Here is a 14,992-nt window from a genome sequence, read left to right as displayed (position 1 = left end):
GCATGAAGACCCATTATGACCTGAAAACTTCCAGGAAGGAATATCAGGTGGGAGACCGGGTCTATCTATACAACTTCCAAAGGAACCAGGCCAAGCAGCGCAAATTTTTGCCTACATGGAAGGGACCCTTTGAGATCATCGACAAGATCTCCCCGGTGGCCTACAAAATCCACATCCCCAAAGGTCCTTTGGCAGCGGGGGAAGACAAGTGGGTACACATAAACCAGTTGAAGTGTTGCCATCCCAGGCACGCTCTGCAAAAACTGGAGGAATCCTCTGGAATCCTAGCGGGTACTGTCTCAGACTAATTCTGTTCCAACCATAAAACATACCACATCTATTCTCTAAAATATTGTGATTTGCATGAAACTGTCTCTTAGTTATACTGTTTTTTTTTTCAAAAAAGAATGTAATGGTTCGTTATGATGAAATGCATATGCAGCCCCACTATCTCAACAGTGGTGGAAAAACGTCTATGAGTAGGTATTGCCGCTCTTCCTTTATCGTCCTAGGAGAAAGAAAACCTGGAGACGGGCCAAGGAGGGCGATCCGGAGACCGGGAACGAAGATCCAATGGGCCCAGTGGACCGCCCAATATTCCCATCAGGACCGGCGAGGAGAACCGATCGATCAGTACCGGATGGAGAAGAAGATGCTGAACTGTGCCATCTACAGAGTAGGAAGAAGATTATGCGGACAGACCGGTGCGTGGGTCAAAACCCTTGGGCACGCGACTCCCCATCGACTCAAATTCAAAGTGCAGTCGCGTGGGGGGGCTTGTTGGGTGTCCTGACCCACGTTTAAGCTATCATGCCACAACATTTGGTGCTGTGGGCTTAGAAAGTTCAAGATGGCGGAAAACCCACATGTGCGCCGAAATCCAGGAAAGCTGCGCAGTTTGTGTGCACACCAAAATGGTTGCCTCACTTGCCACCCACCAGTGCGAGAATGAAAGGCCGGGTTGCCATGAGGGAAATGGGTTGCCAAAGGAAAAACAGTAGCGCTGGTTAGCTTCAAAGCGCTTTAAAATCACCATTGGACTACCCGCACAGTAGTCTGAAACCATTGGGAATGGCAATGCTGATTGCCAAATGCAAACCCATAACTGTGAAGAATTCATTTTCTTAAATCCCAAAAATGGGTGCAGTACCAGTACTCACCACTATCCAAAAGCCGGCAGTTTAAAACCACCCTGTGTTTCTCTGAAGGCAGGCTCAAAATGTCTATTTTAAACATTGCAACACATCTAAAAACTCACTGGACACCAGCAGACATTTGGTAGAATGGAGTGTTGTGTGCCTACAAAATCTGGGAAATGAAGAGCCCAAAACAATGCTTATAACAAAACTGCTATGGAGTCAGCAGTTTAAGTTGCACTGGATTTAAAGACACTAAAATCGAAAATGTTTAGATTAAATGAGTGACCTATGTTTGGTGTCACATGCCTTTGTAACTGTTGAAATGTCATAGTTTTAAACTTAGAATCAGCATTCTAGCTGCATGTGTAAAATTGCAAGTTAATTTAAAAAAGCAACAAAAAACATGACAGTTAGCTGAAAGTCTGGCTTAAGGAACTTGATTTTGCTTGACAGCTACCCCCATCAGGAGTGAAACTTGAGTCACAGCTGTGTTCCCAGGCCAATCTGCCTTTTGCTGGCCACACTAAGGATATGCCATCTCTCTGATAATTGAATTAAGGGGAGCCCCACAGAATACAGGAGCTCTGAACAAAGCCTGTCTTGACTCAGGCAAAGGTTTTATTACAGCGGTCGTAAAATGTAGCTTCCTCTTGGCAGAAGCTGGGAGGGGCACTGCCTGTGAGAGCAAGCTGGCTTTGCAGAACTGGAAAAACCAGAAATTCAACCTTGTGCTGAGGGTAAACCACACCCCTTTGGAGCCAGAACATAACTCTAAAAAGATGAATAACTCATAGAGCGGACATGTGAAAATTTTATAAATGATACCATAATTCTTGTGATTTTTCTGCCCACAGTTTAAGAGGTTTTTAGAACCGGTGGTATGTTCAGGGGGGTGTTAGCGGAAAAGTGGATATTACTCTAAATGTATGCATGTTAAAAATCTGAAACTTCATCAGCTAATGTCCATACTCCCTGCGCACATGTATGTAAAGTTGGGTCAATGTCAGAAATTGAAAAATCAGTTAAAAAGTCAATTATGTGCCATTTCTGAATGCAAGCTCTTAGAAACAGCAGATTTGGACAGAGACATGGCTAAATTCAGCCACACCATGTATATGTAATTTCAAACAACTGTGTAACTCTGAAATATGTATTTTGATCATATATAGATTTGGGTGCACAGATGACAGGGGAGGTTTTTCAAGAGATCATAAATGGCTGACATCACTCTGACACAACTTAGTTCCCCAATCAGGGGAGGAATGAAAGCTGGACCAATGACAAGCGAGAGGGGCAAGTTTAGTTATGACCAACACACACACCCACTTGCAGAACATATAAATGGACCACTGAAACTTAGGTAGAGACTTTCAAATCCATCTGCCGCTGGAAGCTCTGCCGGAAAAATCCATACTTTACCTCCATCAAACCTCCAGAGAGCCAAACTAGAGACTTCAATCTATCCAGAACTAGAGACCCAGACCAGAGAACCAGAGAGAGCTGACCCAGATCACTGTGAAGTGCAGAGACCAGAGGCGAGTTTAAAACCTGACCAGATCCATGGCGAGGCCCATTTCACTCAAGAATATAGTGTGAGTACCTAGAAAACTGTGCAGAACCAATCTCCTAGTTAGAATAATATAATTCAATCTAGCCTAATCTAAGTAGAACTGTCTCCTAACTGTCACCTGTCATTTGCATAGCTGTCACCTGTCATTTCTAGTAAAATCTGTCACTTGTCATTTTGAGCTTTTAAAATTTCAAATCTGAAAAACAACCTTCACAAAATCGCTCATATCTCCGTGACAGTTTGTGATAGAGACTTGCAGTAACTTTCCCCTGAAGGCTGAGAATCGTGGCTTTTCTACGAATCTAGAACCGCATTCCTACCCCCTAGAGTGTTTCCGCAATCGCGGAACACGCATCCGCGAATTTTGCCGCGATTTGCAAATTTCTCCACGTGTAAAAAGACAGCGGTTTTGCTTTTCCTTGCCAAAAACTTCGTTTACCTGCTAGTTACTACTAAAGCATTGTTAAGGTGATCCTGAATTCATAGAGAGTAGCTATCACTCACCCTGAACCTCTGAAAGGGAATTAAAAGCATTTTAGCATATTTTTTTTAATTCATTGCCAGCACATATCAAAGCAATTTGGGCCTGTGTTTTCAAACTTCGGTAGTCTAAGCTTGCTGGGGTGAACTGAACCACATTTGATTGCATTTCTGAGAACTGTGTGTTTTCCTTCCATTTCCTTGCATTGCATAAAGAGGGGGGGAGTGAATAGCCAGAGAAAAGTGATTACATTGTTTGGTTGAAATCATATTGAATATTTTCTGTACTGCATTCATTGAATATTGCATCCACCTGAGCTTACATAAAGCATTCTGTACCACCTTCTTCTTTTGTTCCTATTCACCTGTGTGCTACCTTATCCATTTCATGTCAACTCCTTATTGATTATAGAGAAGCGTGTTAGTGCCAGATTCTCCGTTGTTAATCTTTATCATATCAGATTAAGTGTGATATTCAATTATTAATTTATTATAAAGTGTGATATATATATATCTATTGTTTAAATTATCAAATAAACCTTTTAACTTGCAAAACAGAACTACTTCTTGGCTCAGTGGGGTCAGGAGGATTCCAAGAGAGGGGTGTTATATAGGGGTAGTCATCCAGAACGCATGAACTGGACATAAAGATATATCAATAAGGGTTTCCATTCAGTATCCCAGACTAGGCATTGACTTAGCTGTAGTGTTGAATTGAATCCTCTTACAACATACTGCTCAACTTTTCTTGAGAGAAGTCTGACTGCTCAGCCACAGCTACCACGTGAATCTGTGTGGTGCAGACTGCTACCAAGTGGGTTCACCACCAACGCCTGTAGTCCTAAATCTTTTGCAGTGGTCCCAGAGGGAACTGCACAGGTTTCCGCCTAACACAGGGCTCTGTTATGATGTCTACCGGACCTGTCTAGCAAAATATATGCAGAACCCTAAATTGCACGATGTGGATTGACATGATCAGAAGCGACATTACTGTAACTATCATTACAAGCAGTGGCATGAGTCTTCAGAGAATAACACAATAGATGAGTAAACCATGAGGGTTTTTCTTCATAGGAAAAATGGCAAACAAAAAATCTTTTAGCGACACCAAATTTCAGTTGATCAAGCACTGTGAGATTTATTGATTTGCCCCAGATCACACATTCCGTTAAAGTGTTGAAATCAGTACTTGGACCTGGGCTATGATTTAAGCACTCAACTACATATCTTCCCAGAGACAGGTCACAAATATTTTTTAAGGTTGGGTTTCCAAAAATGGAAACATTTGTTTTTCTATCAATGCCTTGAAAAGTACACAAATCACATAGCAAACCTGATATTATATACGTATAGAAATAGGTCAAGCAAAAAGACATGCAAACCTTTGTTTTCATCACCCTGAATGCACAATTGCACTAGCAGCCTACAAAGGAATGTGTAACTAAAAACAATATCATTTGGTTTTAAAAAGGAATTCAATATAAGGTCATCTGCTTTAGCACAGCATGCTGCATCATACTCCCTTCCCATTTACTATCACCCACCAATTCACCTTCTAAGCGACACCAGTCCTTGGCCAGGTGCCCCTGTGTCTGGGTCATCAACTCTAATCAGTTTATTTAAATGAGGTTGACACAAATCTGAACCTGGGGTGCTGGCTGAGTAGTGGGAAAGGAATGTTGCTTCACTGCACTTTTAACTATCACACAAAAAGTGTCAGCTGAGAAGACTTTGGACCTCTGATCCTGCTTCAAAGAGAAAAGGCTGGCCTTATATGTGTCCCATGCTGGCTGTGTGTGAGACACGGGACACAGCCCATGAAACTGGGAGAGTCCTGCAAAATACGGGATGGTTGGCCACCCTAAAGACACACCCAGGCCTGTTCCCCGACCTTGGGTTTCATCTGGGCTTGTTTAGCTGCCACTTGGTATAAGATGAACATAGAGAACTTGAACAAAGGGTATTTTCATAAAAGCATGTGGATCGTTTTGGCCCATTTCAATACAACAAGTTTATTGTAGAATAAGTGCCACCATTTCATGCAGCACCAATCACTAAATTTCTCACACAACAATTTCAAAGCAGGTCGTGTCTAGGGCAGAATAAGCATAGATTAGTCTAAGGATTGAGTAGATGACCAAAGGTAAAAGAAAGACTACAAATACAAGTGCTCACATCATTGCAAGAGACAAGGGGCCTGAAGCTGAGCTTGTTATAACAAGTGTGTGGAAGGTCCACATGCTGCCCTCCAGTTTCCAGCACCATCATTCCGAGGTGGGTGGAAATATTGGAGGGGAGATGTTGTGCTTTCAAGCAGCAAAAGCTGCTAAAATCACACGTTTTGGGGGAAACGTGCCAGCATTTCTATAAAGACTGGCACTTTTCTAATTTAAGAAAGTTTTCTTAAACTTTCATTAAACTAGAAAAGTGGTGCTGTAGTATAAGAAATGATATGTTTATAAAGGGGGAAAGTATGCAGTGGAGTTTAACAGCACCTCAAACTCCTTTTATTAACCGGCTAAACTAGTGCTCTTGGGAGCAGAATGCCCTCCATATGGCTGCCCTGCATTCCTGATGGTTGCTAGGGCTGTTGCCAAGTTATAAATCAGGCTCATGCAGAAAGCCGAGGTTTTCTTGAATGTGTACCACATTTTTTCCCTGTCAGAATATGGTGCAGTTAAGAAATGTGCTGTTCCGGTATGGAACAACACATTTCTATTTTTACACGGACCTCTGAATCAGGCCCAGGGTAAAGAAATGAAGACTTATAATTAAATCACTCACATGCCTATCTCTAAATGAAACCAAAAGAGAGACATATCATTGGAGACATTATTCATCGAGATTCCAAACCATAACAGCACAAAAGAAATTAGAGTTATTCCATATGAGTATAGGAAGCAGAGTAAACTGATAGAAAAAAAGTAACCCAGCAGTAACACTCCAGCATCCTCAATAGAGACAAGCGTAGCTATCGCCCTCAGGAGGTAGCAGCAAGTGTTCACAGCATCCATTCAACCAAAAGAAGAATGGTTATAGGTCTAAAGGTAAAAACTGCTGACAATTTGACTTCTTCCATGATTATAAAACTCAAGAATACGCAATGTGGAATTAAGTAAACTAAAACTCTGTCATGCATTTAAGGACTGTTGAGAAATATACCCAGAGCACTCTCACTCTGTGCAGGGATATGGAGTTCCCTGATTTGTGTTTGCTAACGCATGGGGAACTCGCTCACGATTATAACTTCTTTTTTATATGGGACCCTTGGCTAGGGAGATACCATACTTAATCTCACATTAGTAATTATGTTCATCAAATAAACAAATCACACTGAAAATAGAGCAGGAAAAAGGCTTTCATAAACATGTACCTTTATATGCACACGTGAAAACTCAAGCACACAACGAGGCATTTACATGCACAAGGTATGAGAAAACATAAGGAAAACATTAGCCTGGATGTGCCTTTTGTAATGATAAAAGCCCACACGTTTTCTATCGGTATGCCCTGAAGCACTTTCTGAACATTCAGCAAACCATTGAAAATGCAGAGAAAGCAGTTACTTTCACATTGAAAATGTGCAAAAGAAACAGAAATAAACATTTGCCTTGGGAGAGAATAACATTGTTTGTAAGGCAACACAATCACAGATCCCCCTCTAATATCTTGCCCAGGTAAAGAACTGGCTCACCAACTCAATTTGTCCCCCGTTGTCAGCACAGCAACCACAAGATTTACCTTCACATTCTTAGAGAATTGAAAACATAATATACAATTTCAAGTTTTACCATTGGGAAAGAAAACAACTCTATCCTCTGCGTGTTATACACCCCCACCCCCACCCGAGGCAATGATATCACTTTTATTCAAGCTGAACTATTTGTACAACATCACCTGGAAGAAGACATGCATTTGTTTTATATGTAACCCTGGAAGTAAAGATGACAGCTTTGAGCGCTTCTGCAGAATACCATTTTCTCATGAATCTATCTTGTCGCACTGGAGTACACAACTGATTTTCGGTAACTACGAACAAATGTGATCGTGTCCCCTTGTATTTGTTTTATCGTGATTTGGCACTTCTCTCATCAAGCAAGGGGTTATCCTAATTAATTGTTTGAATCCTTCTTCTTGTTTTAAACTCATACTCATCAAGAGACCTGTGAAGTGGGTATTCAGCCTGCACAAGGAATGACGTAGGACTCACGTGCATGATCTCTCCCACTCCCAGCCAATCTCTCACACTCCAGGCTGCCTGCTGAAACCCAGCAAGGTCCACCCCTCCTTCTGCTGTTGCCAGGGTCAGCAAGCCTGCCAACTCCCGGAACAGTGCAGCAAGCACTCAATTTGGTTGATTTGTATTTCCTCTCTGCTCTCACCAGCTCCTCTACACCATTGTTTTCTGGCTAACCCCTTTCTTTCCTCCACCACTGGCTTATAAGCTTTTCTCTCTTCACCTCTCCCTTGCCTATATCTTCCTGCAGAATCTTTACCGTTTTTACCCTCATTCCTGCATACATTGTGATGTACTGAATAATGTTTCTAGACAAATACCGCCCATCTTTAGTCCCTCTTTAGCCCACACCCAGTATCTTTCCAGTTCTTATGACCCCCTTCCTTGTACAGCACTCTTCTCCAGCCTGGATGAAATATGCTACATAGCATCATGACATCCTCTGTGTTTTTTCCTGTTCGAACAAAGAAGCTGTCTTTGCAAGAATACATTCTGCTACCTCATTGCGCTCTAAACCCCACATCCACCAGGCACACTGCAGTTCAGCTTTCAATGTTTGCATTTATTGTCAAAGTAAACATTCTGGTGTGAATGCCCCTGCACCCACAGCCTGCAGTGTGGACTATGGCCTAAGCAACCCCAGTCTAATTACTAATAATTAATATTATTAGTCTTGTTAAGATTAGTCATTAGTAATGTTAGGGTTTAAACATGTTAGTTGGTAGCACCCTACACTGTGCTAAGCTAAATCCCAAATCACCCTTTCTTTATTTCACCCTCAATGTGTGACATCATTACTAAGTCACACACTTAACATGTGCTGCAGCATTGACACATTACAACATTACCCATACCGAAGTAAGTGGTGCTGCTAAAATTAGTGCACAGTATCAATTTGTGCACTAAATATACCTACCAGACCAACTTCCAGCAAAAGGTATTTGTTTAAGAAGAAATAAACTTATTTTCATTTGTCTTTAATTTTGTGCATAAAAATACTGGTTTGCCAGCAGAGTATGATGGATGGACGGCAAGTATCATTCATTTTATTTTTTTTATTTTTTTTATTTTTTTATTTGTACCGCGCCGCAGCCCGCAGGCTTCAGGGCAAGAACACAGAGACACAGGCATACATAAGGAGAGACAGGACAGAAGATTCAATTTTTTAAATACGCCGGTCATTTACTTGAATAGGAGTATTTTCAGCTTCTTTCTGAAGATTTGGTAGTTTGACTCTAATCTTATAGTACGGGGGAGCCCATTCCATTTTGCAGATGCTTTTGCAGCAAACGAGCATCCAAGACCATTTGCTTTTTTGATGTGTGGAATTCCACCAGACCTTGCGTTTCTGATCTGAAGGACCGACCAGGTTTATATAGAGTTATCTGTTCTTTCAGATAGTCTGGGTCCCTACCGTATAGGCATTGATGGGCAATAGTCATTGACTTGAAAGCAATGCGGTCTTCTAAGGCTAACCAGTGAAGTGACTTTCTGTCCTCTGAGATATGCTCTCTTCTTGTTTTCATTTTAATGGTTTTAACCGCGTTACTTTGGATAGTCTGGCATTGCGCAATGCAGCCCTTGTTGGCTCCAATCAGTAGGGCATTACCGTAGTCCAGCCTGGAGAGGATTGTGGCCTAAGCAATAGTGGCAACGTTTTTTTCACTCAAAACTGGTCTAATGTATTTGAGCAGCCTTTGGTAGTATTGGCAATTTTTCTTCAAGTAAACCACTTTGTTTTAAGTTTGTCTAGAATTTTAACTTGCATGAAAGACATTTCTGAAGCAAGTATGAATTGAATATGATGTAATGTTGATATTGTATTTTGTATATGCTGTAGTTTTATTTGTTCATGTGTCTGTTTTATAAACCATAACACAAGTAAAACAATCTCAAATAGAGAAACTTTAATATCTGCACACGACGAAAGCCAGAAGCAGTAAATGAATTCTAATGATAAAAATGTTACAATTGAATGTTAAACGACTGACAGCATCTATCCATGTGTATACATAGGCCTGATTTACAAGTGGTTTCTTATGGGAAAACCCCATTCAAAGAGAATGCTCTGTAAATCAGGCCCTATGCGTTCATTACACCCAACTATAACACAAAACAACGTTTTGGCTTTGTTTTCAGATAATCCCAAGTAAAAACAACATAGTGAAACAAACATAACATAGTGACAAAACAACATAACAACATAGTGAAACAAATACCATAATGCATCATGTTTTCACAAAAATGACGATGAGACAAAGTAAAATACAATTTATTGTACAGGTTAGTTTAAAAGAAATTGAGGGGGCATGTGTTTGTTCTTACAAAATAAGTATCTGTATTTTGTGTACAACACTTTTGAGCGCTTTATAATGAAATCTAAGTCACTGCAAGTTGTTTTAAAGGTAGAGCATTAATTACTAATAGATGAATAAATACAGAAATACATGTTTGTTTGTTTGTGGCAATGAACTAATCAAACTGGGAAACCCCCATGGCGACCCTGGGCTAAAATGACATTTGGGGGGTAGCTTGAAAAGAAATGGGCCAAGTGAAGGACAAAGGCCAGCCCCATTTGCTTCAAACGGCTATGTTGATTAAGAAACGTTTAAGACTTTTATCTTTGCAACAGGACTTCGCAGGAACGTAAAAAGTTAACAGTGTAAATGAAATTTTGTGTATTTTAATTTAAGACGTTTTAGCCTTCGCTGCCATATTGGGAACAGAAATATTCACAAGAGATGTGGACATCACTATGACGAGACAGAGACACAGTGATGCAGGAAAAAAGAAGGGCCATGTTTATTTTAGTGCTCAAAGCTGTATCCGCCGACCATGACTTTCACAGCTTCTTTTAAAATCTGACAGTCCTTTTCTGAGTTTAGCTTAAAGGGATCATACATGTCCCTAAGCACTGGATACTACTAAGGAGAGTTCACAAACATGGCAAAGTAAAACTGGACATTTAGGAACACATGGAAACTCATAGACAGGATACAAAAGTAGTTGGACTGCTTCGCAAATGTGATGTTACCAGCATGTACAATATAAAGTAATTCAACCATGTTCATTATCTGTCTGTCTTGCCTCTTCCAGCTTCTTCACTATCTTAAGAGTGTTCATTCACAAACTGAAGTGGAGGCAGAGGCCTTTTTTGATAGGGATGGCAACCCGCCTGCACGGTATGATATCGTAAACTGGCAGCTGAGTCCACAGGGCACTGTCAGGCAAGTGAAAGTGGGAACGTATGAAGCCAGCGCTGCCAGAGGGAAACACTGGGTGATCAACACCAGCACCATACAATGGACAACCGGGAAGACACAGGTAGGGGTGTGTCCTTTCAAGAGGGAATGTTGTACTAATCTTGTCACGTCTACACATATACACCTTTAATCAATATGTAATCATTTAACGCATACCCCCAAACAAGTGCATCATGGTACAGTGACTGCTTCTGTGAATTCTGTACCATGTCATGATATGATTTGATATGATGTAGCATTTATAACACGCCTGTACACAAGTGTTTCATGGCTGCAGAAAATATAAACATTTTTAGAAACATGCTTGAATCTAATCTTGTTTCATCACTGTGTCCAGGTACCCACCTCTGTGTGCAGTTCCAGTTGCCCTTCTGGATTCAGAAAAGCTGCAAAACAAGGTGAAGCGATTTGTTGCTTTCAGTGTGTCCAATGTCCTCCTGGGGAGGTCTCCAACTATTCAGGTGAGTGGTGTTGCAGTGGTATTGGGTGAATCTATCAAAGAGTAACCAATAAGGTGATGTTCTCCAAGGCAAATTTGATGTGAACCATCAATACATGTGTGTCAACTTAAATTCCTGGATCGGCCACACATTATGCAGGGAATTAAAGCCTATTGTGAACAGTAATAACATGGTTTTGCAGCTTTGTAAGGAGTCAGTGAAGATCAGCTTGTTAAATGACCTAAAATCACACAACACAGATAATGCTATCCGAGTTCGGTTCTGAATCATTGATTTTAACATCTGCGAATAATACCGGGGAATGGCGACTAGGATACGATTTAGCGTTAGACCAATGAACACAATAGGACATTCATTTATGGAAAACAGTGCATATGACTTGTACTATGAATCAACATCAAAAACATGGTCTGTACTGAATTTTAAATATTTGCTGGAATCTTTGCCCTACTGACTCCCTTATTGGACCACATTTCTATATTAGAAATGAAAAGAAAAAATGAATGATCAGCTTTCCAACTTTTGCATAGTTTGTTCCCATACAAGTTAAAAAGTATTAACCACACCTTTGTTCCATGCGTAATGTAATTTAGCAATTCATGTCACAGTACTAAATTGGTTATTCAAGGGCGGTTTCTCTTCATGGTATAATTGAAAAAGTCAATAAACCTTGCCCATGGATTTAGTGAAAACGCAAATAAATGGAATGTCCTTGAAGAAAGTTCTTAGCCCTAAATAATTATGCATGTGTAATAAAGTGGCCTCTGGAATGTCACTATATTTATGTTTTTTACAAATACAACCTGCTTTCACAGATTTGAATTAAAAAACAACAGGCAACCAGTTGTTATCTCTTTATATTAAATGGAAACTGACAAAATAATGCATCTCCCTACTGCGTGCATATTAACATGATAGCTAAGTCTCTCCAAGCTGGGAGTAATTTGAAAGTACTCTCATAGTCTTTATTGTTTGAGACAGAAATGATGACCATTTCATTAAGGAAACCAGTGACTAACAAGTAGATGTGTGAGAAACCAGAGAGTGGACCCACTAGTCCCCATGGATCTGTCATCCAGGTGGCCAGGAAACAGCCATTGCTTTCGGATCCAGTTCCTGGGGGTGGACCAGTGCGGGAGGATCACCTGGGTGAGGGATTTTTGGGGAGTGGGACACCAGATGGTGAGACGCTATATGCCCTTCCCTGTAACACCTTTAACCCATCCTACCAGGTACTATATTTAGGAACGCTACCCCCGCCATTTCACAACACAACAATTTCTCATGGACAACCCACTATGAGAGAAAACTGAATAACCCCTGAGCAGTATATCTGACGTGTCCCAATACAATAGTCAGACGAGGTCTGTAGGGTATTTTGTGGAGATTTGGGGCCTGACGGTATTTTCTTACCGCCGAAATATAACTTAGCAACAATCACTCCTTGTATTCAGATTGGGCCATGTACAACAATAATACAGTGAACATGCATTATTTCAGCACCCAGGCATGCATATTTGGTATGCGTGGGTGGTAGGCGCGGTTGGTGGTATTTTGGTGAGCATAATTCCCTTGTTTTATTTGTGGCCCCAATGTCCAAAATCCCTTATCTTTGCTTAGATTTTTCGTGTAATCACTAGAGAGACCTCAGACCTACATTTTAGGAAAACCACATTTTTCAGTGATAGTGTGCCACCATGGGCGATCTCACTGACTTATTTACGACAGAGAGCTATATATGGTAATCTTGTGGTAATTTCCACTACCTTATATACGGTAGGGAGCTATGTTCTGAGAGTCTCTCTTCCCGTTGGCTCATGTACCTCCAACGAGCTATGCTACAATCACTCACAACTGTTCATACTGAATCTGACATGCACACATCTGTCTTAAAATGACCATTGCACTGTTTAAAAATCTCCCCCACTTCATCGGCATTGTAATGGTAAATATTAAATACACCACCCGTCTGTTTTCAAATATTTTTCTGTATTATAAAAGTTGCATTTAAACACGACCTCACTCTTTACAGAAATAAATAAAATGGTACAGTAAAAGCATTGTCTATGACACACTGCAAAGAGCGTGGCGGAGAACAGAACTCAAATTGCAACATTAGCATTTGATTAAGGCATGCACAGGAATCCTACACTGACTGCATATTACCGTACACACTCAGCTCCCACACTTCTCATTACCTTATCTTTTTAGTTGTTCTCTTTGGCTGTTCTCTTTGTGAATGTGGCTCCCTTGGATTAACTCCAGCAAAAAGGAACGCTTGCCTTCTCAAACCGGGTTCATTGCCTTGAATTCTCAGCTTTTTCAGATAGGAACGCCTCAGCCAGTGGAAAGGTCCTTCTTTCAGCTCTCCCCAATCTCGACTGCCAAATCTTGACTGTAGCAGGATGCAGGGATCTGCATTCAGTTAGGAGTCCCACAGCCAGGTCTTCTCCCCAGTAGTGCAGGAAAATGTCTGCCTGTCTTTTTCCCCGATACTGCCCACTAAAACTTTCATCTCAGCCCTCTGTATGACGTGTCCCAATGAAATCCATCATCTCTCATCCTCCTACTCTCAACAATAGCTTCGCTTATACATTTGCAATTGTTGCAAATCTGACTTCCTTCTTCCTGCAGTTACTGTGCACAAAAACACGGAGAAGCAGACAAAGAAGAGAAGAAAAAAAAATCTGCACACACATTTAAATGGCTTTCAGAGTATGCCTAATTCTGCAGTGGAGAACACATTTTATTAGTGGGTTATGTTAAATAAGGTTTTATTAGTCAGGTTAATGGTTAATAGGTTAGCTGTTAATTTTCAAATGTGTCTCTCGCACCATAGGCATTTCAGGTGAAAATAGTGTGCATTTTTAAATGAGCACGTGTGCTTTTAACTGTAAAAATAGATTTGCATCTTATATGTTAAAATCGTTTTTTACTGAATAACCTGTCTTTCCTTGTTAATCTGGTAACCCATATAGCAATGCACCGCACCCTTGTGGTGGTGCTGCGAAAAAAATTGCTACCTGTGCAGTAGTGCTGTACTCTGTGCTGTTTGCTACCTGTGTAGTAGTTCTGTACTCTGTGCTGTTTGCTATCTGTGCAGTAGTGCTGTACTCTGTACTGTAACACGCCAAATATCCTTACATATACCCTCCTTTTGTTTTTAGAACTTGGCTATAATCCAAGCCAATTCCTAAAAACAACTTGTTCTTTTTTTTTTTTTTTACAATATAGCAATCCAACAAAATGAATATTCATGTGCATCAATGAAAATTTGCAATCAATATTTCATCTGAGTCCATCAGTCCATAAAATGTTCCACATTTGCCTTCTCAGTGGAAGTAGCATTACTTTAAGTTTAAATTTTCCAAGTCAATTAAAAACAACGAAATAAAACAACTAACTAAAACAAATAATTAATATAACAAATTAAAATAAATAATTAAAATAATAAATACGTGGAACTTCATATGCCGCAACTTCTGTTTTGTCTCTTTTGGTATGTCCCGACCAGCGATGTTATTCGGTTCATTCGAGTATTCTTTCATCTTGGCAATCTTGAATCCACAGCAGTCATCTCTTTTGGCATTCCGGTTATTTTGTCTTCACCTCCACCTGGAGGCAGGCATCTTTTGGTCTTCATCCAGGGGACTCCAGGACTCCATCGTCTCTCCCGTGGGCTCTGATCTCGAAACCTCCGACCAAATAATGTTAATTGTCTAAATCAAAATAGAAAATAAACAAATTAAGTACATAGCATAATACTAACTTCATCCTTTTGCCAAAAATAAAACATGCTTGGTAAAAATATTTTATTTTATTTTTTTTCTAAAATTAAACAC

General features: G+C 40.4%; 1 protein-coding gene across 1 annotated transcript in view; it reads left to right on the top strand.

Moving 5' to 3' along the window:
- Positions 1–14,992, top strand: part of LOC138466255 (extracellular calcium-sensing receptor-like) — a 154,210-nt gene that overhangs the window by 123,432 nt on the left and 15,786 nt on the right. Inside the window, exons 4-5 of the mRNA XM_069607228.1 lie at positions 10,523–10,750; positions 11,027–11,150. Of these exons, the coding sequence (XP_069463329.1) occupies positions 10,523–10,750; positions 11,027–11,150 (352 nt within the window). The remainder of the gene's footprint in view (positions 1–10,522; positions 10,751–11,026; positions 11,151–14,992) is intronic.

This window comes from Ambystoma mexicanum, chromosome 1p (genome assembly GCF_040938575.1).
Source record: "Ambystoma mexicanum isolate Mex_15411 chromosome 1p, UKY_AmexF1_1, whole genome shotgun sequence".
In the NCBI taxonomy this organism is placed as follows: domain Eukaryota; kingdom Metazoa; phylum Chordata; class Amphibia; order Caudata; family Ambystomatidae; genus Ambystoma; species Ambystoma mexicanum.
This window is presented reverse-complemented; position numbering and strand designations above follow the sequence as displayed.